Below are 24691 nucleotides of genomic sequence, written 5' to 3' on the forward strand. Positions count from 1 at the left end.
TTGGCTTGTGGCCTCGGTGAAGGCAGTTGGCCATTCCTTTGATGAAAGCAGGGTTAAGTCAACCTTGGCAACTTTTTAAAAGATGGGTGCCCTTCCAATCCCACAATTCCCCATAATGCAGGCTCCCATAATGGGGAATTATGGGAATTATTAAAGTTTTTTTTTTAAATATCTTTATTAAATATATGCATTAAAAATATAAATATAATACATCATATCAATCATATATGTTGTATTATGACAGAAATAGAAGAAAGAAGGGAAGAAAGAAGATAGGAAAGATATAGTAGAAAGGGAAGTTTGGGCAGGAACAAGAGAAAAGAGGGTTGAAAAAGAAATGAGAAAAGGAGAAGACATGACGGCTATTTAGGAAGTTATTAAAGTTATTATTTCAAAGCTGCCAAGGTTGGAAAAAAACCCTGGATTAAAGGCAATACAGTACAACCCAATAAGACACACACATTTCAGAGGATAATCAGAACTGTAGAGAAAAACAATGGCCGCCAACCTGCCTTCCATTTAGGACCTATATACTGCATGGTTGAAAAAGAGGGTAGTGAAAATATTGACTGACCCCTCACATCCTGGACACAAACTGTTTCAACTCCTAGCCTCAAAAACGTCACTACAGAGCACTGCACACCAAGACAACTAAACACAAGAACAGATTTTCCCCAAACGCCATTACTCTGCTAAACAAATAATCCCCTCGACACTGTCAAACTATTTAGTAAGTCTGCACTACTATAGCTACTAGTTTTTTCCCATCATTCCTATCACCCATTTCCTCCTACTTATGACTGTATGACTGTAACTTGTTGCTTGTAACCTTAAGGTTTTTATTAATATTGTTTCCTCGTTGCTTATTTGACCCCTATGAAAATCATTAAGTGTTGTACCTCATGATTCTTGACAAATGTATATTTTCTTTTATGTACACTGAAAGAATATGCACAAAAGACAAATTCCTTGTGTCTCCAATCACACTTGGCCAATAAAGTATTCCTATTCTGTTCTATTCTATTCTACTCTATTCTATTGCTTTCCATTCTATTCCATTCTACAGTGTATGAACTAGCCAGTAGTGGATTAATTCCTCAATCATGGTTAGGACAAAGTATTATTGAGCAGATTGTGTGAACCCAGAACTTTGTGTAGGTACTTAATTGGTTTTGATCTTCTGTTATCACTTGCCTCCTGAAGGATAGTTTTGAATCTATCAATCCTTTCATATCTTCCATGCTTCTCTATTAATATAAAGGCCTCTTGAGCAGTGTAGAAGGACAGCATCCTTTAAATGTCTTATTTCCTATGTGTTTTTATTATTGCAACACTAATGCATACTTCAATGGTCATGTTGTCACACTCAGCACTCAGCCAGGTCTGCTACAAAACTAGTTGGCTGTATTCACCCGCACAACCTTCTCCAATCTGTTCTGGGTTTCTGGTGGATACACTGGGTAAACCAGCGGTAAAATCTACTTATGTTTCCTACCGGTTCAGAAGTGCATGATTCGCTAGCTCGTGCATGCTTTTTCACCCACTGTGCATTGACAGAACACTTTGCACATCCACAGAGAATGAAAATGCACAGAGTCTTTGGAGGAGGGCGGCATGCAAATCTAATAAATAATAATAATAATTTTTTTAAAAAATTGGCATGTTGGCAGCAGCTGCCACTATCAGTATACCCGAATTGGGCCGAACCAGTAGCATTTCACCTCTGGGGTAAACTCAGCTTGTTAGTTTTTTGGTGCAAAGCATTGTGTGCCAACAGTGTAACTCGCCTAATCTTCACGGCTGCTTCGCCAATAGCGTAGTGCAGTGTTTCCCAACCTTGGCAACTTGAAGATATCTGGACTTCAACTCCCAGAATTCCCCAGCCAGCATTCGTAGTGCTCCCATCCTGCTTAAGTACATTGTGAAGATTTAAACCCACAATTTTAAGCTGAAGTATCATTCCAGTCCAAACAAATGGAAGATAAGTATCCGTGCAGAAACAGAAATTTGTAGTAATAAAAGCAGTCAAGACTGTTGCTGGGCCAAGATACACTTTGCACTGTCGCTCTTAATGATTATTTTGAGCATAGATGGAACATGCATGTTGGGCCGTGTTAATGATCCAAGGAATGTCCAGTGCTGCAGCCTGGCCACCAGCAAGGAGTGGAAACATATCATCCAAAAACCAAGCCGATTTTTCCTGTAGACTTAAAAAGAAAAAAAAGAATCAACGGGTCTCTCAAATTACTATTTATTTATTGTATTTATATTTATTTATTTTATTTACATGCCACTCATTCCAAAACGGATGGTTACCAAACACTTACATTTGGAAAAACCGTGGGTAACTTTATTCAATTCCAAGGGAGTCAAAATCCTTTGTTGTCCGGTCCTGGCTCCAAGGAGGTATTCCTGTTGGCTTCCATCTCCGGGGAGCATTCTCCCTTCAGAAGTGCTACAGACTGCTCAAATGCTCAGAACCTCATCTTCCAGGTCCACGGAAAATTCTCCATCATCCAGGTCACGGTTATCCCAAAGGTGCTTTTTTTCCAAAGGGTAATTGGATTTTCCGGAAGTTGGGGGGGAAACACTTTTGGGACATCAACCCCCATGGTTCCCAGCAAGAACCCTTTTAAGGAAGCAGTCCTCTTTGAGCAAGTAAGATCAGCCAACATCCTCCAGATCGTCGTTATCCCAAAGGTGCTTTTTCCAAAAGGCAACTAGATTATTATTATTATTATTTTGAAGTTGCCTTTTTGGGAAAAGCACCTTTGGGACATCCAGCCCCATGATTCCCAGCCAGAACATCTTTTAAGGAAGATACCATCCTCTTGGAGCAAGTAACGAGATCAGCCAACAATAGTAGGGAATCACGATATCAATCAAGGGGCGCGTGGGGACACTTTGGGGGGGGGTCTCAAAACTTCGGTTCTCACGCCCCTCTTGCGCCCCCGAAGAAGCAGCGCCTGCCTTCTGCGCGCTCCTCCTTTGCGCAGCCGGCCGAGGCGAGCGGGCGGAGTCGGGGAAGGAGGGCGAGGGGCTGGCTCTCTCGGCTCGTAGTTCCAGCCCCTGGTGGGTCCAGGGCGGAGCCGGAGGCGGGGTGGAGAGGCGGAGCGCATCGGATCGCCAGACGCCGCCATGCCCAAAGTGGTTTCCCGTTCCGTGGTCTGCTCCGACACGCGCGACCGGGAGGAATATGACGATGGCGAGAAGCCGCTGCACGTCTATTACTGCCTCTGCGGACAGATGGTGCTGGTCTTGGGTGAGCCAAGGGAGGGACCCCGGGCCCCGTCCCCACCCGCGCCTCTCTTGCCCTGCGCTCGGCCAGGGCGCACAGGGCCCCTCTCCAAACTTTGGCCATTACGCACCGAGCCGGTCGCGCCGTTGGGGCGCGAGGCTGAGGCTGATGGGAGTTGAAATCCAAACGCTTCAGGTTGTTTCCGAACCTTACCTGCTAGGTGTTTTCAGCCCGGTGGGCCTGCTGAGGGATGATGGGAGTTGTAGTTATCTGAAGGGAGGCGATCCTATTTTCCCCTAGGTCAGCAAATAACAGCCTGCCTTCTGAACTGATTTGGGGGTGGTCATGGGGCATGGAGCATTAAACCTAAAGCAAGACCATATACCTCCCCAGAGTCATTTTGGATGGTGAAATGAGCAGTTTGTAAATTTATTAAAATAAATAAATAAACTCAACCATCTTGATATTTAGAATAGAATAGAATTCTTTATTAGCCAAGTGTGATTGGACACACAAGGAATTTGTCTTTGGTGCACATAATCTCAGTGTACATAAAAGAAAAATATAGATTTGTCAAGAATCATGTGGTACAACACTTAATGATTGTCATAGGGTACCAGTAAGCAATCAGGAAACAATCAATATTTGTAAAAATCTTAAAGATACAAGCAACAAGTTGCAGTCATACAGTCATAAGTGGGAGGAGATGGATGATAGGAATGATGAGAAAAAACTAGTACTAATAGTAGTGCAGATTTAGTAAATAGTTGGACAGTGTCGAGGGGATTATTTGTTTAGCAGAGTGATGGGATTTGGGGGGGAAAACTGTTCTTGTGTCTAGTTGTCTTGGTGTGCAGTGCTCTTTAGTGACGTTTTTCAGGTAGGGGTTGAAACAGTTTGTGTCCAGGATGGAGGAGTTAGTAAATATTTTCCCTGCCCTCTTTTTGACTCCTGCAGTATACAGGTCCTGAATGGAAGACAGGTTGGCAGCAATTGTTTTTTCTGCAATTATGATTCTCCTCTGAAGTTTGTGTTGGTCTTGTTGGATTGCAGAACCAAATCAGACTGTTATAGAGGTGCAGATGACAAACTCAATGATTCCTCTGTAGAACTGTATTGGAGGCTTCGGAAAGAGAGACGTGACTCAAGAATTGAGCTGTGCAATGTTTCATTCATAGTGTTTTGTATTAAATATTTCCTCCTTGTTACGAATAAGCTCAACAAATCCTCTGACAGTTCAGAAAAAAGGCTGGCAAATATTGTTTATATACACTGCTGTAAGAAAACTATGGGTATAATTAAGATCTGTATGAAGGTTTGCATGTTAGAAGGCCATTCATGGTATGAAATGTTTGACAGTTTGATGTTTTCTATCAAAGTCTAATTGATCAACTAAAAAACAGGATTGGAATATTGATTTGATGTTGGGGTGAGGGTTGATTGCATTAGTTTTCTAAGGACTTCCTACAACATTGATCGCCACAGTTTAGATCAATGGTTCCCAACCTAATTTTGGCCATGCCCCACCTAAGCATTACTATTGAAAAAGTGAACTCCTACTCTACTCGCCCGAGGAAACCTAAAAGGCCATTTACTTGGTTTAAACAAGGTTCCAATTGCCCCATTAAAAACCAGACTGCCCTTCGGTGGGGTGTGGGTCCCACTTTGGGATTCATTTATTTAGATTTATTTTCCCTGAAGATTTTTTTAAAAGATATTATTATTATTATTTTTCCCAGATTGCCAACTTGAGAAGCTACCTATGAGACCCCGAGATCGGGCTAGAGTTATTGATGCAGTCAAACATGCACACAAATTTTGTAACACAGAAGAAGAGGAGAACGTTTACCTGCGCAGGTAGGAAGGCCCCCCAAAACCTATTATCAGGGGTAGTCATCCTGGAGGCTAGACAACCTTGGTCAAAATCAAAGATTTACAATTTCAGAAACAACTCTTTGCTTTTGATGGAGTTCTTCAACTTAAGGGCCGCTAATTTTTCATCTTAAATATTGGAAGGGGGTGTCCCCATCTTCACTGCCTGTTATTGTAGAGGAAGATGTAATATTAAAATGTCCGAAGCATTTGTTGTGATTGTTAGACCTTAACTGCTTGGTCTCTTTCTTTGTTAAAATAGAATTTTAATTGCATTTTAAAAAGAGACGCTTGCGGAAAAATAAGTTAGCGTGGTAAAATACTTTAGTTTAAACAATATGTTTATCATCCATGGTTTGTCAGACTATGTAACCTCAACCAAAAATGTCTTCATTTTTTGCAACAAACTAAAATTAAGCAAAGTAAAGTGTGCTTACCTATTTTTTTTTTCTGTACCTAGGCCAGAAGGCATTGAACGGCAATACAGGAAAAAATGTGGAAAGTAAGTGATTTGAGAAGAAGTGTTCAGAAGCTAAAACAGTCGACAAATTTTGTTTTCGGTGACAAAAGAATATACTGTACAGCCTGTGGGGGTCATTGTGATCTGGTGCATTAATGCAGCCAATTATTTCTCCAAAGTAAAAAAAGGGTGGGGATCTAAATTTAGTGTGATGTAATAATAATGATGATGATTATGATGATGATAATAATAATAATAATAATAATACAGTGTTCCCTCGATTTTCGCGGGGGATGCGTTCCGAGACCACCCGCGAAAGTCGAATTTCCACGAAGTAGAGATGCGGAAGTAAATACACCATTTTTGGCTATGGACAGTATCACGAGCCATCCCTTAAGACTTTAAACCCCTAAATTACCATTTCCCATTCCCTTAACCATTTACTCACCATTATTACTGGTACTCACCATTGAATAAGACACTTAGTGATCCTGATATTTATAAACATAATTATTTATTAACAATAATTATTTATTTTTGTTATTTATTTGCAAAGATTATTAGTTTGGTGATGACATATGACATCATCGGGTGGGAAAAACCGTGGTATAGAAAAAAACCCACAAAGTATTTTTTAATTAATATTTTTTGAAAAAACGTGGTATAGGCTATTCGCGAAGTTCGAACCCGCGAAAATCGAGGGAACACTGTATTTATTATTATAATTATAATTATAATTAATTAGACTTGTATACCGCCCCTCTCCGGAGACTCGGGGCGGCACACAACAACAGTAAAAACAATATAGGTTACAAATCTAATAATTAAAAATATGACTAAAACCCATTACTGTATCTTAAAAAACAATCAATATTACACATTCACATCCACACATAACATTTAATGGTCAGAGAAAAAGGGGGCATGATCTAGCTGCCCCATGCCTGGCGACATAGATGGGTCTTAAGTGTCTTGCAGAAGACGAGGAGGGTGGGGGCAGTGCGAATCTCTGGAGGGAGCTGTTTCCAGAGAGCTGGGGCCTCCACAGAGAAGGCTCTTCCCCTAGGCCCCGCCAGACAACATTGTCTGGTCGACGGGACCTGGAGAAGGCCAACTCTGTGGGACCTGATCGGCCGCTGGGATTTGTGCGGCAGAAGGCGGTCCCGTAAGTAATCTGGTTCAATGCCATGTAGGGCTTTATAGGTCATCACCAACACTTTGAATTATGTCTGGAAACCAATTGGCAGCCAATGCAGTCTGCAGAGTGTTGGAGAAACATGGGTGTATCTGAGAAGACCCATGACAGCTCGTGCGGCTGCATTATGCACGATCTGAAGTTTCCGAACACTCTTCAAAGGTAGCCCCATATAGAGAGCGTTGCAGTAGTCGAAACATCCAGAAGACCCTAATGCAGTCCTTCACTGCACCTGTGGCATGCGTGTCATAGGTTCACCATCACTGAGGCTTAACCTCAACAGACTCAAACTCAACCCTGATAAGACGGAGTGGCTGTGGGTTTTGCCTCCTAAGGACAATTCCATCTGTCCGTCCATTACCCTGGGGGGGGAATTATTGACCCCCTCAGAGAGGGTCCGCAACTTGGCCATCCTCCTCGATCCACAGCTCACATTAGAGAAACACCTTTCAGCTGTGGCGAGGGGGGCGTTTGCCCAGGTTCGCCTGGTGCACCAGTTGCGACCCTATTTGGACCGGGAGTCACTGCTCACAGTCACTCGTGTCCTCATCACCTCGAGGCTCGACTACTGTAACGCTCTCTACATGGGGCTACCTCTGAAAAGTGTTCGGAAACTTCAGGTCGTGCAGAATGAGGCTGCGCGAGCAATCATGGGCTTTTCCAAATATGCCCATGTTACACCAACACTCCGCAGTCTGCATTGGTTGCCGATCAATTTCCGGTCACAATTCAAAGTGTTGGTTATGACCTTTAAAGCCCTTCATGGCACCGGACCAGAATATCTCCGAGACCGCCTTCTGCCGCACGAATCTCAGTGACCGATTAGGTCCCACAGAGTGGGCCTTCTCCGGGTCCCGTCAACAAAACAATGTCGGTTGGCGGGCCCCAGGGGAAGAGCCTTCTCTGTGGCGGCCCCGGCCCTCTGGAACCAACTCCCCCCAGAGAGTAGAACTGCCCCCACTCTCCTTGCCTTCCGTAAGCTCCTTAAAACCCACCTTTGTCGTCAGGCATTGGGGAACTGAGACATCTCCCCCGGGCATATACAATTTATGAATGGTATGTTTGTTTGTATGTATGTTTGTTTAGCAAATGGGGTTTTTAAATATTTTAACTTCAATTTAGATTTGTGATGAATTGTTTTGTTTTGCTGTGAGCCGCCCCGACTCTCCGGAGAGGGGCGACATACAAATCGAAATAATAAATAAATAAATAAATCTAGCAGGTAAAGTGACCCAAGATATCCAATTCAGGAAGACTGTTTGTTTATTGGAGGTAGGGAACCAAACATGTGGTCCCTTCTTTTCCAGGTGTGGCCTTCTCCTTTTCTATCAACACCAGCAGAAGAATGCTCCGGTGACGTTCATTGTTGATGGTGCCGTGGTCAAATTTGGACAAGGCTTTGGGAAAACCAACATCTACACCCAGAAGCAAGAACCCCCTAAGAAGGTATAGAATTCTCTTGCAATATGTGAAGAGGAGATCAGGCAAGCAAGGATGCCAACCTCTTGAGCTGCCAACCTCTGTAGGGTTCCAGCAGATCTTCTGATTGGACTTCGCAGCTCCTTGGTGGCATCTGCTTGACCTGATCTCCCAAGGCTCTTCTTACTCCAGGAAGTCTTCGTTTGGGATAGAAAGAGGTTGTGTCGTGTCCCTTCATTCGTAAATTCGTTATCCAGTTGACTTGCTCTATCAGAGGACACATCCTTCAATTTAATTTCCTTTTACTTATTTATTATTTAAACATAGAAACATAGAAGGCTGACCGCAGAAAAAGACCTCATGATCCATCTAGTCTGCCCTTATACTATTTCCTGTATTTTTATCTTAGGATGGACATATGTTTATCCCAGGCATGTTTAAATTACTGTGGATTTACCGACCACGTTTGCTGGAAGTTTGTTCCAAGGATCTGCTACTCTTTCAGTAAAATAATATTTTCTTATGTTGCTTTTGATCTTTTCCCCAACTAATTTCAGATTGTGTCCCCTTGTTCTTGAGGTACAGGACACAGCTGCCTTAATGAAAGTCTTTTTCAGATCTGTGACAGATACTATAGTCATCTTTTACGTTTGCTAATCCCTACACGTAATATTCTTTTTTTAAATTAAAAAAAAACTTCTCTCCTTCCAAGGTGATGATGACCAAGCGGACCAAGGACATGGGCAAGTTCAGCTCAGTGACGGTCTCCACTATTGATGAAGAAGAAGAAGAGATAGAAGCGGTAAGGTCTTCCATATACATCAAGAGCAAGCAACCATATCTTCTCCAGTATACTAAAAAGGCAGTAGTCTTATATGTTACAAGATTCTCTTCAGACAGCTTGCCTTCCCATGGCAATGACCAGATAAGGATCTTGGGGAGAACTTAACCTGATTGATTGATTGATTGATTGATTGATTGGATTTGTATGCCGCCCCTCTCCGGAGACTCGGGGCGGCTAACAGCAATAATAAGACAGCGTATACCAATAATCCAATACTAAAAACAATTAAAACCCATTATAATAAAAAACCAAACATACATACAGACATACCATGCATAAAATTGTAAAGGCCTAGGGGGAAAGGGTATCTCAGTTCCCCCATGCCTGGCGGCAGAGGTGGGTTTTAAGTAGCTTACGAAAGGCAAGGAGGGTGGGGGCAATTCTAATCTCTTGGGGGAGTTGGTTCCAGAGGGCCGGGGCCGCCACAGAGAAGGCTCTTCCCCTGGGTCCCGCCAAGCGGCATTGTTTAGTTGACGGGACCCGGAGAAGACCCACTCTGTGGGACCTAACTGGTCGCTGGGATTCGTGCAGCAGAAGGCGGTCCCTGAGATAATTTGGGACCAGCTATGCAAGACTCCAAGCTAAGTCCTTGCTTGACCCCTCCTTCCAGCCTAGCTGACAGTTTCCCCATCAACTTTCTTGAAGGCAACAGGGGAGATTTGGGTGATCTACCGGTAGATATTTATAACAATACAATAACAATAGAGTTGGAAGGAACCTTGGAGGTCTTCTAGTCCAACCCCCTGCTTAAGCTGGAAGCCCTACACTACTTCAGACAGATGGTTATCCAACATCTTCTTTAAAATTTCCAGTGTTGGAGCATTTGAAGCCAAGAATTTAGTCAGTGGCTTCTGGTCATTGTGACATCTCTTCCTTCTGTATATTCTGATCTTTCACACTTTCTCTCTTTATTTCTTATAAAGATACCAGAATAATGTTTAGTGACCAATGAAATAACTGCATAAATCCTTGTCCAACACAATGGACAATTTGAGATTAGTCACATTGGTTCCTGCGTTACATTACAGCACTGTATGTTTAATCATGATTTACATGGTAATTTTTATTGACCAACCAACAATCGGCTAAGCCATAAAACCCTCATTCACACATCACGGTGGTTAGATTTACAATAATGACACCAGTTACACAATTATGCCAATTGGTGTCAATTGATACAAATGATCTTAATTGCATCCTTTGGATTTAACGGACCATTGGATTTTATGGAGAGTTGGATTTAACGGACATTGGCTATAAGAGGCAATTTACCCCTATGTGGTCTATAAAACCCAGCTACAGTAATCCCGCGCTACTTCACGGTTCATCTTTCGCGGATTCGCTATTTCACGGGTTTTCAAAGGGGGCTTAAATCCATTAAAAAATTTAAATCCATTAAAAATTAATATAATTCTTCAACAGTACTACTGTACTCTATTAAAGAAACTGGAAGGAAGTACAGAATGAAATAAATAATATGCTAAACATTAATTGGATAATTACAAAAGAATTAGCAATACTAGTTAAATATGGGGAATTACGAGAATTTAAAGAAATCAAAACAGCAGCTTTGGAAAGCGCTCAAGCTGTAGTGGTATTAGGGTGGAAGGATAAATGGACAATCCAGAATTGGTACTGGTACATGGTGGACCACATCCACTTCAAAATTATGGAAATAAGATTAAATAACTTTGATGAAAATAAATTGGAGAAGCTGATGGCATGATGGAATAAGGTGAAAAATTATATCTTAAGTAGAATTTATGACGACAATGTGAAAAATAAATTCCAATCACTTTTTGTATGTAAAGAAATGTAAATCGGAGCTAAGGAAGAAATTGAAACTTATTGCAAATAATTTAACCCCCTAAATGGTGGTGGGGTTTTATTGGTGTTGGGCACTTTTTCTTTTAAGTATTTTTTTGTTTGTTGTAATAAAATTTAATGTAATTTTTTTAAAAAAAACTATTAAAGAAACTGGTAGGATATCACATATAATTCCAGCTGAGAAACATTATAGAGTGACTTTAATGCAAAGGGTGGGTTTTAAAAGTCCAAATACTCGTTAAATACATTAAAAAAAAATCTTTCCTCTACTTCACGGAAATTCATTTTTCATGGGTGGTCTTGGAACGCATCCCCCGCGAAAAACGAGGGATCACTGTATTTATTTTTCATTCTACTCTGTTTTTTGAAGTGTTACGTTTTTTGCTGGCGCTACCGTCACGTAGTCCTAACCCCTTTTTTATGGAATATTTTTCAGCGAGAGATTGCTGATTCGTATGCCCAAAATGCCAAAGTGATTGAGAAACAGCTGGAAAGGAAAGGCATGAGCAAGAGGAGGCTGCAGGAACTGGTAAGTCTTCGCCTTCCTCATTTCTGCACTTCCTGTACAAGTTTGAGGCAAGAAACGTTCCAGAGATGCTAGTCCTCAAGGTCACCTGATTGGTGAAAATGGGTGTGGAGCCTCCTTGGAACTGCTGGAAGAACTGTATTGCAAACGGGAGATAGATGGTGAAGATGATGTATCCCTCCTTCCCTCTTGTTCTGCCGGGCTGTCTGGTAGGAGCCTCCCGAAAATTCAAGGGTACAAATTTCAGATACACACGTTTAAAAATTCAAAACAATGTCCTTTATCACAAAAGTCAAAATAAACTAAGCACTCTTTTTGTATTGCAAAGAGCACTTGTCCCAAAACAACCGGGTAGTCTGTACAATTTCCCTTAAGTTGTCATTAAGCACTTAGCCAGCAGCTGTGAAGAAACTTCATACCCCTTCTTCTTCCAACGAAGTGACACACACACACATGTTGCTCTGCTTTGGTTTCAAAGGCGTGAAAAAGCAACGAAGTCCAGCACACAAGATTCCTGACGAACTGCGAACAGATATTCTTCCACAACGGCCAAACCCACAGGCTGCTATTTATAGCAGCAGCCCTAATTACTGGAGCCCCACCCAAACACAGGTGGCCGCCCTTATCTCCTGTAATATATTCTTACTTGGTCTCTTCTACGCATAATTCTGCGCTTGCGTGGGTCCAAAATGTCATCATCTGAAGCAATAGAGGATAAGGAAGATTGACTGCCTTGGCTGTGTGCCAAGCCCTCCTCTGCCGAGTCACTCCTACCTTCTTCTTCGTCCGAGGAAACTACACTCTGAACTGACTCTGTCAGCAATAACACAGGCCTGTGACATGTTGAAGTTTCCCCTGCATCCACCTCCCCATTCCCTGGGGCAGGAGCTGGGCCAGAGCCAACCACAACACCTCTCAAACAAGAAGTGTTAATAAGATTATTTCTTTAATGCTTGCTTTTGTTGTTTTTTTTTAAATTTAACCAGGCCGAGCTGGAAGCCAAGAAGGCCAAAATGAAAGGGACGCTTATCGACAATCAGTTCAAGTAAAGAAGTTTCTCCAAAAGAAGAGAAGAAATCCAACACATTTTTGTTGTTGTTGTTTCCTTTGTGGTTTGTCTCAAGGAATCTATCGGCGCTCATAAAAATGGCAGTGAATAGCGGCAAACCTAACAAACAGAAATGGTCTTTTTCCATTCTGGTTTATTTCTCTTTTTAAAAAAGTTTTATTTATAAAACATTTAAAAACATGACACGTGCACCACAACATTATACAATATTCTGATTTATTTCTAATGTAGCCTGGGTTTTAATTGCATTTCTCTCATTTGCTGTATACAATATTCAGTTTTGCAAGTTGTTGTAAAATGTATAAGCGTTGAGTTTATTTCTGCAGGGTTTTTCTTTGTTCAGTTATTTGTATATTTACATATGTACATAAAATCCCGTTATGAGATAGAAATCAATAAAGGAAAAATAATTTATTTAGTAAAGAATTGTTTTTGTGCGATTGTCATTCCTTTGTCTGCTGGCATTTTTATGTAGACTTATTTTATTATGCGATTGTATTATGGAGTGGTGCGGTGGCTTAGAGGTGGCGCTTTCGCCTCACAATCAAGAGACTGTGAGTTTGATCCTGGGTAGAGGCAGATATCTCTCTCTCTGGGCACACTGAGAATATGTATCTGCTGAACAAAACTCTGCATTGGCGACAGGAAAGGCAACGGGCCAGTAAACACTGCTAGCTCTGTTGAGTTGCCCAGACTCCACCTTGCAAGGGATTATGGTGTCGTTAAATGAGGATGTGATTCAGCGGAGGGCTGCCCGCCACTGGCGCTACCAGTGTGCTACTGGCAGCAGGTGCAGCCATGAGATACTTGGCTGCCAATCAGTTTCCGGTCTCTCTCTTTCTCTCTCTCTTCTCTCTCTCCTCTCTCTCTTTCTCTCCTCTCTCTCTCTTCTCTCTTTCTCTCTCCTCTCTCTTTCTCTCTCTCCTCTCTCTCTCTTTCTCTCTCCTCTCTCTCTTTCTCTCTCTCCTCTCTTTCTCTCTCTCCTCTCTCTCTCTTTCTCTCTCCTCTCTCTCTCTTTCTCTCTCCTCTCTCTCTTTCTCTCTCTCCTCTCTTTCTCTCTCTCCTCTCTCTCTCTTTCTCTCTCCTCTCTCTCTTTCTCTCTCCTCTCTCTCTTTCTCTCTCTCCTCTCTTTCTCTCTCCTCTCTCTCTCTTTCTCTCCTCTTTCTCTTTTCTCTTTCTCTCTCTCTCTCTCTCTTTCTTCCCCCCCCCCCACCCCTTGCAAAGGTTTAATCCTGTCTTAGCAAATTGTTCTCTGGTATCGATTTTTTCATATTACACCATTTTCATCCCATTGACTTGCAATAGCAGAGTTTGGCCAGCAGAGGTCCACCAGTGACACATGGCTAAATCAAACCCAACGTACTCAAGTTTCTAGTTCTGGTTGGTGGGGCGGGCGGGGAGCTCAATTGCCCCATATAGCAGATCAAGAAGCAAGTTGCTGGTTTAAACATCTTTTAAAAAACAAAAACAACTCATCCTTCATATTGTAAGGATAACTAAACACAAGAACAGTTTTTTTTCCGAACGCCATCACTCTACTAAACAAATAATTCCCTCAACACTGTCAGACTTTCTACTAAATCTGCACTTCTATTCCACTAGTTTTTCTCATCATTCCTTTCACCCATTTCCTCCCATGTTGACTGTATGACTGTAACTTGTTGCTTATATCCTAAGATTTTTATTAATATTGCTTCTTCATTGCTTATTTGACCCCTATGACAATCATTAAGTGTTGTACCACATGATTCTTGACAAATGTATATTTTACTTTATGTACGCTGAGAGCATATGCACCAAGACAAATTCCTTGTGTGTCCAATCACACTCAGCCAATAAAATTCTATTCTATTCTATAAGCTTAATATACCGCCAGGCATGGGGGAGTTGAGACACCTTTTCCCCCAGGCTTTTTAATATTTTTTTATATTTATGTTTGGTATGTATGTGCTGTTTGCTTTTTAATATGATAGGGTTTTATATGCTTGTTTTAATATTAGATTTGTTTCGCTCTAATATTGTTTTATTACTTTTGTGAGCCGCCCCGAGTCTTCGGAGAGGGGCGGCATACAAATCTAATAAATTGAATTGAATTGAATATTGAACTAACTGACTATAAAATAATTACAAATCAATCACGATGGATTTACACCCTTTGAATTGTAATTGATTTACACACCTTTAGAAAATCAAGGATTGAGATATTTTTAACATCGCATTAAAGTAAATTGTTAAGCGGGAAGCGCGCGCACTCATGCAGAACACCTGGAGCAATGCGTGCAGTGCAGTGATAGCGGCAAAAACCCGGAATCCGCCCCTGCAGCTGGAGTATCAATCCTTCTATTTCTCACCATCCAGAGCTGGAGAAGCTTCTTGGATGAGAAGCAAAACATCTTCAAAGAAAAAAACCCAAGAAAGTCCAATTGCCCCTTGAAATAAAAAAGCACCTTTGAGACACAACCATGACCTTGGATGACGGGCGAATCTCCATAGACTAGAAAAAGGTGGACTTTATCTCCTCTTGGCTCTGCTTTACAGGCCGTTGCAAGGCTCAGCCTGTTCAGGCAGAAATTGCCAGGGCGTGGATGACACAAGCTAAGGTGGAGCTTGGCCCCATTAAGCTTCGATTTAAAAAAAAAAAAAAACTTCCTGCCTTCATAAATCTCCTTAAAAGGAAACCCAGGAGCTGGAAGGAAGCCGTCTCGGTCACCACTGAGTGACCTTCAATCAGGTGACAGTGGAAAGAAAGGAAGAAAAAAACTGTTATCGGATACATATCCATTGTACATTGCTTTGTTAATGTTATGGTGGCATACTAGACAATTTTCCTGTAGAATAGAATGGAATTGGAATTGGAATAGAAGAGAAGATAATTAGAAACAGAATAGAATAGAACAGAACAGGAATATAATAGAATAGAACAGAAAAGAACAGGAAATAGAATAGAAACAGAAAGAATAGAATAGAATAGAATTGGAATAGAAGAGAAGAAGATGATTAGAAACAGAATAGAATAGAATAGAACAGAAAAGGAATATAATAGAATAGAACAGAAAAGAAAACTAGAATAGAAATAGAAAGAAATAATATAATAGAATAGAATATGAATTATTTATTGGCCAAGTGTGATTGGACACACAAGGAATTTGTCTTTTGTGCATATTATTTCAGTATACATAAAAGAAAATATACATTTGTCAGGAATCATGAAGTAGAACACTTAATGATTGTCATAGGGGTCAAATAAGCAATGAAGAAGCAATCAATATTAAAAACTTTAAGGATACAAGCAAGAAGTTAGAGTCATACAGTCATAAGTGGGAGGAAATGGGCGATCGGAATGATGGGGAAAAAACTAGTAGTAATAGTAGTGCAGACTTAGTAAATAGTATGACAGTGTTGAGGGAGTTATTTGTTTAGCAGATATTTATTATTTGTTTATTTGTTTAGCGGTCGGGAAAAAACTGTTCTTGTGTCTAGTTGTCTTGGTGTGCAGTGCTCTGTAGTGACGTTTTGAGGGTAGGAGTTGAAACAGTTTGTGTCCAGTATGTGAGGGGTCCGTAAATATTTTCACAGCCCTCTTTTTGATTTGTGCATTATACAGGTCCTCAAGGGAAGGCAGATTGGCAGCAATTGTTTTTTTTTCTGCAGTTCATTTTACTTCATTTATCATTTCTTTCTTTTAACCAGTTATAAAATTGGTTCCATATTTTGTAATAGTCAGAATCCTCTTTCCCTTTCAATTTCTTTCTAAGCGTATCTATTACTGCACAGTCCACAATTTTTAAAATTAGATTATCATTCCCTCATTCGGTATCCCTTTATTTTTCCATTGTTGTGCATAGACCAGTAATGGGCTGTTGCCCCGAAGGGTGTGTGTGTGTGTGGCTTGATGGTCATATGACTGGGTAGGAGTGGCTTGCCGGCCATGTGACCAGGTGGGAGTGGCTTGACAATCATGTGACCAGGGTGGCTTAAAGATCACGTGACTGGGTGGGAATGGCTTACCGACCAAGATAATTTTCCAAGTAAGTGCTTGGACTCTTTTTCAGTTGATTAAGTCACAGTATTTGAGTAGCCACAAAAAGGACAAATGATTGACAGCATTATATGTTGAGGAGCCCAGTAACATTTTAAGGTTTTGTACCGCTCACACAAGGTTCAGTATGATAACAGATTAGGCAAGTAGCTCAATTTTCTTTAGTTGCTATAAAAGTTCAGTTCTAGATAATGGTTAAAATGATTAAAGCTGCAAAGGGGGACGCTGGTTTTCGGTCTTTCTCTCTGATAAAGTGGCTGAAGAAGTTAAGAACCTGAAGAGCAAGCCATCAGATCAAGAGTTGTTGGATCTCTAAGGCCCCTTTAAGCAAGTTACAGTTGGAGATGTAAATACAGAACGTCCTGGAATGTTCGATTTAAAAGGCGAAGCGAAGCGGGACTCCTGGAATAAATTAAAAGGTATGTCCAAAGAAGATGCAATAAAAATATATACAGCCAAAGTTAATGAGCTGAAGGAGAAATATGGAATGCAATGAATTTTCTGCCTAAATGTAAATATGCTTTACTAATACTATGGATACTTAAATTGTATAGCACACAATATTGCCAACAGAGCCAAAAGTTCGCCACTTCTGAATAACAATGTACATTTTCTTCTAATGGTTTATAGAATAAAAATACCCAATCAGTGTTCAACTAATTGGTAACAAAAAAAATGATGGAAGTGTTTATGGGTAAAAACATAATCATTATTTCCTATTTTAAAAGTAATTAAGGATCATACTAAGGAACTAGAGAAGGAAGGACAACTAAACAATGCCGCTTGGTGGGACCCAGGGGAAGAGCCTTCTCTGTGGCGGCCCCGGCCCTCTGGAACCAACTCCCCCCAGAGATTAGAATTGCCCCCACCCTCCTTGCCTTTCGTAAGCTACTTAAAACCCACCTCTGCAATCAGGCATGGGGGAATTGAGATACTCTTTCCCCCTAGGCCTTTACAATTTTATGCATGGTATGTCTGTATGTATGTTTGGCTTTTATATTAATGGGTTTTTTAATCGTTTTTAGTATTGGATCATTATTGTATACTGTTTTATTATTGCTGTTAGCTGCCCCGAGTCTCCGTAGAGGGGCGGCATACAAATCCAATTAATAATAATAATAATAATAATAATAATAATAATAATAATAAAAACCTAATAAGTATTCAATAAATATTGCATAAATTTACTAGCCCCACCAGTGTTCCCTCTAATTTTTTTTTTTGGGGGGGGCGGAAAAGTATAGTGTCTGAGCGGCAGTCTCTTCGGGACTGGGCGGCACAGAAATAATAAATAAATAAACAAACAAACAAACAAAAAACCCACCCTGTTTTGCCTCAGAGAATTTCAAAATAAAATACTGTACTGTGTGTCTATAACAGTGAGCTCATAATAGGGCAACTCTATCAATATCAAAATGCCACTTACATAGTTGAGCTAGTTTCAAACTAGATTTTGATTTTCTTTCTCTCTTCCTTACTCCCATTCTTTTTCTTTCTCTTTTCCTTCCTCTCTTTTTTTCTATCTGTTTCTCTCTCTTCCTCTCTTCCTCTCTTCCTCTCTCTCTCCTTCCCTCTCACTCTTTCCCTCTCGGCTTCTGGGCAGGTTTGGAAAACTCTGAGTTGATTATGATTTTTAAGTGAGCGATTGCTCACTGCTCAGCTTAGAGGGAACTATGGCCCCCACTGCATCTGTCCTTCTCCCCTCTGTGGGGGCAGCAGCAGCCCATTACTGTGTAAGGGGCTTTATTAACCTTATGTTAGCCATGCCCTGATCTTTAACCAGACACACCATTTCAAAACAGGTTGCCTTCCCCTCCTACACACACACAGCCTTATCAATCACTAGATCGCAGTGACATCAGCCCTGAGTAATGTGACTCTCTTCGCCACTGAACCTGTACAAACTGCCCAAGTTGTGTTAGGGGGTTTTGTCACACAGGTGTGTGACGCCAAATTGAAGCACGTGCCTGTGAATTCAGCTGCCAGATTCTTTGGTCAAAGTGCTTTCCACGTTGTAAGTTTACAACTGCTGGTTCTTCGGGTGAACTGGGATCGGAAGGGAGTCACATTGTAACTTTGGCACGAGTCAATACCTCTGGTGCCAAGGTTGGGTGGGTGGTTGTGGGGGTTTTTTGGCATGCCATGGGAAAAAATTGTGCAATGCAACTTGAAGAGGTTGGATGACAGAGGGAAAACCCACATGGAGAGAGAGAGAGAGAGAGAAAGAGAGAGAGAGAGACAGAGAGAGAGAGAGAGAGAGAGAGAGAGAGAGAGTTCTGTATGAACAGAAACAAGCATACAACAAACCATGTTAAAGAGAAATACAGTGTTCCCTCGATTTTCACGGGGGATGCGTTCCAAGACCGTCCGCGAAAGTCGAATTTCCGCGAAGTAGAGATGCAGAAGTAAATACACCATTTTTGGCTATGAATAGTATCACAAGCCATCCCTTAACACTTTAAACCCCTAAATTACCATTTCCCATTCCCTTAACAACAATTTACTCACCATTATTACTGGTTCTCACCATTGAATAAGACACTTAGAAATCCTGATATTTATAAACATAATTATTTACTAACAATAATTTTTTTTTGTTATTTATTTGCAAAAATTATTAGTTTGGCGACGATGTATGACGTCATCGGGCGGGGAAAACCGTGGTGTAAAAAAAACCCCGCGAAGTATTTTTTAATTAATATTTTTTGAAAAACCGTGGTATAGGCTATTCGTGAAGTTCGAACCCGCAAAAATAGAGGGAACACTGTATAATTGAAATAAGCCACTGTGAACAGCATAGCAATAGCATTTAGACATATACCGCTTCACAGTGCTTTAAAAGCCCTCTCTAAGCGGTTTACAGAGAGTAAGCATACTGTCCCCAACAATCTGGGTCCTCATTTTACCAACCTTGGAAGGATGGAAGGCTGAGTCAACCTGGAGCCTACTGAGACTCTGAAACTTATTTCAACATACTGGAGGAATCTGCTTAACTTACAGCCTCTTCAAGGAACACCCTGATTGCTATCGCATTTCCCATATTTTTGTCCTGGGCATGGAATACCAATGGGATAGATCCACAGATGCACACAGTAGAAGTTGCAAATTCCTAGAAAAAGTGAGTATTGCAGGTTAGAAACATAAGAACATAAGAAGAGCCACGCTGAATCGGGTCCAAAGCCCATCGAATCCAGCATTCTGTGTGTCCCACAGTGGCCCACCAATTGTCCATGGGGATCTTGAGCAGAAAGAGAAGGCAAAACCCTCCCTTTCCCCTGACCCCCAACAAACGGGACCCAAGGGAATCCTGCCTGCCTCAACCAACATCGAGGCGGCACTTGGACATCCGTTTCAATAATCACCTATGATACACTTGGCATCCATGAATCTGTCTAATCCTGCCTTGAAGCTATCCAGGCTGACAGATGTCGTGACCTCTTCTGGAAGGGAATTCCATAAACTGATGACCCTCTGGGTGAAGAAATATTTCCCTTTATTTTTCCTCACTTTCTTACCTATGAGCTTTAGGGAGGGCCCCCTCGTCCTAGTATTGTGGGACAGTATACATAGAAACATAGAAGACTGAAGGCAGAAAAAGACCTCATGGTCCATCTAGTCTGCCCTTATACTATTTTTTGTATTTTATCTTAGGATGGATCTATGTTTGTCCCAGGCATGATTAAATTCAGTTACTGTGGATTTACCAACCACATCTGCTGGAAGTTTGTTCCAATGATCTACTACTCTTTCAGTAAAATAATATTTTCTCACGTTGCTTTTGATCTTTCCCCCAACTAACTTCAGACTGTGTCCCCTTGTTCTTGTGTTCACTTTCCTATTAAAAACACTTCCCTCCTGAACCTTATTTAACCCTTTGACATACAGTAAGACCTCACCTATCGCTGGTGTTACGTTCCAGACCCGGCTGCAATAGGTGAAATCCGTGATGTGGAATTTATCGACTGATAGTACTTATTTAAGTATTTATATTGTAATTGTTTGGTAAGTTTTCATTGTTTTAAGTGTTTATAAACCCTTCCCACACTCTTACAAAATACATATCACAGTAGTATATATATAATATAACTTAAAACTAGTAAAAATAATAAAAAACAATAAAGCAACAACATTCTCTTTCTCTCTCATACGTATACATAATCTCTCTCTCTCTCATATATCCTAAGAAATATTTCTTGAAAACCTGCGATGAAGTGAAGCCGCGGTAGGTGAAGCGCGATATAGTGAGGGACTACTGTATTTAAATGTTTCGATCATGTCCCCCCTTTTCCTTCTGTCCTCCAGACTATACAGATGGAGTTCATGAAGTCTTTCCTGATACGATTTATGCTTAAGACCTTCCACCATTCTTGTAGCCCGTCTTTGGACCCGTTCAATTTTGTCAATATCTTTTTGTAGGTGAGGTCTCCAGAACTGAACACATGCACAGCGCTTCTAAAATTATACACATTCAACCTCATTTACTGCCTACCCAGAGCCCAGAAGAGGGAAAAAGAAAAAATCCAAAAAATTTCTACCAGTTCTGCGTGCCTGACCTTACCCATAGGAGCCCATCACTGCTTCCAACTCTGTTAATCTGTCTGTTTAAATAGACCTAAAAGTTAAGTCACTTCCTTGATTGATTAGATTCGGTTCCTGCTGCTTCATTCGAGTACTTTTTTTTTGATCCACAACATGTTTCAAATTCCAACTTTTTTTTTTTACCCAATTAAACTTGGCAGCCTTAAGAGTGGCCTCTTGGAAAGATGTTGCAATACACACACAGTGTGTAGCACTCAGCACAATATGCAGAGATCACCATGTTCTCCAGTTAAGGTTCCCATGTGGCTGTGACGTCGTTGCTTCCGATGTATTGCTACTACTAGTCTCTCCGAAGACTCTCCCAGATTTCACAATCGTCTATTTTGTAAGCTACTGTTGATTACCCGAGGGCTGCCTCAATCATTTTTTTAAATGTATAGAATTCAACTGCTGGCTGGAGAATGTTGGGACTTGGAAGTCCCCACGTCTTAAATGAGCAGAGATCAAGAAACACGGTGTTACACCCTTATGAATAGATTCTAGTAACTCATGGGGTAGAATAGAATAGAAATAGAAATAGAAATAGAAATAGAGTAGAGTAGAGTAGAATAGAATAGAATAGAATAGAATAGAATAGAATAGAATAGAATTCTTTATTAGCCAAGTGTGATTAGACACACAAGGAATTTGTCTTTTGTGCAGATGCTCTCAGTGTACATAAAAGAAAAATATAGATTTGTCAAGAATCATGCAGTATAATACTTAATGATTGTCATTATTAATGACATTATTTTCCTACGGCCCGTGGTCGGGCAGTAGGAAAAGCAAGTAGGATGCTTGGCTGCATAGCTAGAGGTATAACAAGCAGGAAGAGGGAGAATTGTGATCCCCTTATGTAGAGCGCTGGTGAGACCACATTTGGAGTACTGTGTCCAGTTCTGGAGACCTCACCTACAAAAAGATATTGACAAAATTGAACGGGTCCAAAGACGGGCTACAAGAATGGTGGAAGGTCTTAAGCATAAAACGTATCAGGAGAGACTTAATGAACTCCATCTGTATAGTCTGGAGGACAGAAGGAAAAGGGGGGACATGATCGAAACATTTAAATATGTTAAAGGGTTAAATAAGATTCAGGAGGGAAGTATTTTTAATAGGAAAGTGAATACAAGAACAAGGGGGCACAATCTGAAGTTAGTTGGGGGAAAGATCAAAAGCAACATGAGAAAATATTATTTTACTGAAAGAGTAGTAGATCCTTGGAACTAACTTCCAGCAGACGTTGGTAAATCCACAGTAACTGAATTTAAACATGCCTGGGATAAACATATATCCATTGTAAGATAAAATACAGGAAATAGTATAAGGGCAGACTAGATGGACCATGAGGTCTTTTTCTGCCGTCAGTCTTCTCTGTTTCTATGTAATAGGGTACAAGTAAGCAATCTGGAAACAGTCAATATTTGTAAAAATCTTAAAGATACAAGCAACATGTTACAGTCATAAGTCATAAGTGGGAGGAGATGGATGATAGGAATGATGATAAAAAACTAGTAGTAATAGTAGTGCAGACTTAGTAAATAGTTGGACAGTGTCGAGGGGGTTATTTGTTTAGCAGAGTGATGGCATTTGGGAAAAAAACTGTTCTTGTGTCTAGTTGTCTTGGTGTGCTGTGCCCCATCAGCAGCAGCAGCAGAGGCACCTTAAGCCCGCCAGATGAACACCGCGCTCTCTGGGCCCACAGGGGGCGCTAATGCTGCTGGCTCGGGCAGTGAGATTTGGCTTCTGCATGTGCGCCAAATCTCACATTCACGACGCATGCACGCCCAGCAGTGATGGACTTTCGCGCGCAGGTCCATTTCCACTGGCGGAACGGTGTTCCATGCCGTTGCTGCCCAATCCTGGCCCTCCTCTACCATACCAGTTAGCAAACCAGTACTGATTCTCAGCACTGCATTCAGGTTCATATTAATACAGTAGTACCTCTACCTACAAACGCCTCTACTTACGAACTTTTCTAGATAAGAACTGTGTCTTCAAGATTTTTTTGCCTCTTCTCAAGAAGCATTTTCCACTTACAAACCCCAGCCTCCGAAACTGTAATTGGAAAAGCCATGGAGAAGCCTCTGTGGGGCCTCTCTAGGAATCTCCTGGGAGGAAACAGGGCCAGAAAAGGCGGGGAGAAGCCTCTGTGGGCCCTCTCTAGGAATCTCCTGGGAGGAAATAGGGCCGGAAAAGGCGGGGGGAAGCCTCTGTGGGGCCTCTCTAGGAATCTCCTGGGAGGAAATAGGGCCGGAAAAGGCGGGGAGAAGCCTCTCTGGGGCCTCTCTAGGAATCTCCTGGGAGGAAATAGGGCCGGAAAAGGCAGGGGGAAGCCTCTGTGGGGCCTCTCTAGGAATCTCCTGGGAGGAAACAGGGCCTCCACCCTCCCTGTGGTTTCCCCAATCGCACGCATTATTTGCTTTTACATTGATACCTATGGGAAAAATTGCTTCTTCTTACAAACTTTTCTACTTAAGAACCTGGTCACGGAACGAATTAAGTTCATAAGTAGAGGCACCACTGTAGATCTCTCTTTACAGCTCCCTTTTTAATGAATGATGCTTCCTATCACAACAGTTGGAAGAACGAGGGAAGCAACTTGTCTAACTGGAATTTCCACTCCCGACAAACTTCCTTTCCAAACGGCCGGGATAAACCACGGCAGAATACGAAGGTCTTTGGAAGGAAGCTTTGTGGCAGAAGGCTCATCAGCAACCCAAACTATGTGAAACATAAACATGAACATAACTCTGGGTTCGGTTCCACACCACCACGATGAACTGAGTATTTCACACCAGTGCAGAAGTTGGTGATAAATCAACAGCTGTTGCCACACTATCTATAGAAGGCCTGCTGTTTATGGGGAGGGGTGACTTTCATGAGAGAGCATATGCAGCCAAAAGGCAGTATTTCGAGTCGTTCAAGGACATCCCATGCCACCCACCTGGGTGGAAGCAGAAGGAGGGCTGTGTTCTGTATCCATGGGAACTCACGACTTAAAAGGCTGGCCACGCTGGCACAATCTAAGTGGGCAATGTGACAAGTTTGTGGGTGGGGGGACAAGCGATGTGAGGCTTTTAACTGGGTGAGAAACTCAGATCCAGGTGTAGGTGCCAGGATGTCAACGAAGCAGTGGAAGTGATGTGCCGGTGCCTGGAGGCTGTTGGGGCCTGGATGGGTGTCAACAGACTCAAACTCAACCCAGACAAGATGGAGTGGCTGTGGGTCTTGCCTCCCAAGGACAATTCCATCTGTCCGTCCATCACCCTGGGGGGGGGGGGAAATATTGACCCTCTCAGAGAGGGTCCGCAATTTGGGCGTCCTCCTCGATCCACAGCTCACATTAGAGAAACATCTTTCAGCTGTGGCGAGGGGGGCATTTGCCCAGGTTCGCGTGGTGCACCAGTTGCGGCCCTATTTGGACAGGGAGTCACTGCTCACAGTCACTCGTGCCCTCATCACCTCAAGGCTCGACTACTGTAATGCTCTCTACATGGGGCTACGTTTGAAAAGTGTTCGGAAACTTCAGATCGTGCAGAATTCAGCTGCGAGAGCTATCATGGGCTTTCACAAAAATGCCCATGTAACACCAACACTCCGCAGTCTGCATGGGTTGCCGAT

General features: G+C 41.7%; 1 protein-coding gene and 1 pseudogene across 1 annotated transcript; both read left to right on the forward strand.

The window, feature by feature from the left end:
• Positions 1 to 3011: 3011 nt before the first annotated feature.
• STEEP1 (STING1 ER exit protein 1) lies at positions 3012 to 12873 on the forward strand. The gene is made up of 7 exons (XM_070759911.1): positions 3012 to 3262; positions 4978 to 5095; positions 5571 to 5612; positions 8073 to 8211; positions 8897 to 8986; positions 11292 to 11384; positions 12368 to 12873. Exons 1-7 carry the CDS (start codon positions 3139 to 3141, stop codon positions 12428 to 12430), a joined length of 669 nt encoding a protein of 222 aa, XP_070616012.1. The 5' UTR covers positions 3012 to 3138; the 3' UTR covers positions 12431 to 12873.
• Positions 12874 to 13163: 290 nt separating this feature from the next.
• Positions 13164 to 16985, forward strand: LOC139171709 (acyl-CoA-binding protein-like; annotated as a pseudogene).
• The last annotated feature ends 7706 nt before the right edge of the window (positions 16986 to 24691 follow it).

This window comes from Erythrolamprus reginae, chromosome 8, assembly GCF_031021105.1.
Source record: "Erythrolamprus reginae isolate rEryReg1 chromosome 8, rEryReg1.hap1, whole genome shotgun sequence".
Classification (NCBI taxonomy): Eukaryota; Metazoa; Chordata; class Lepidosauria; order Squamata; family Dipsadidae; genus Erythrolamprus; species Erythrolamprus reginae.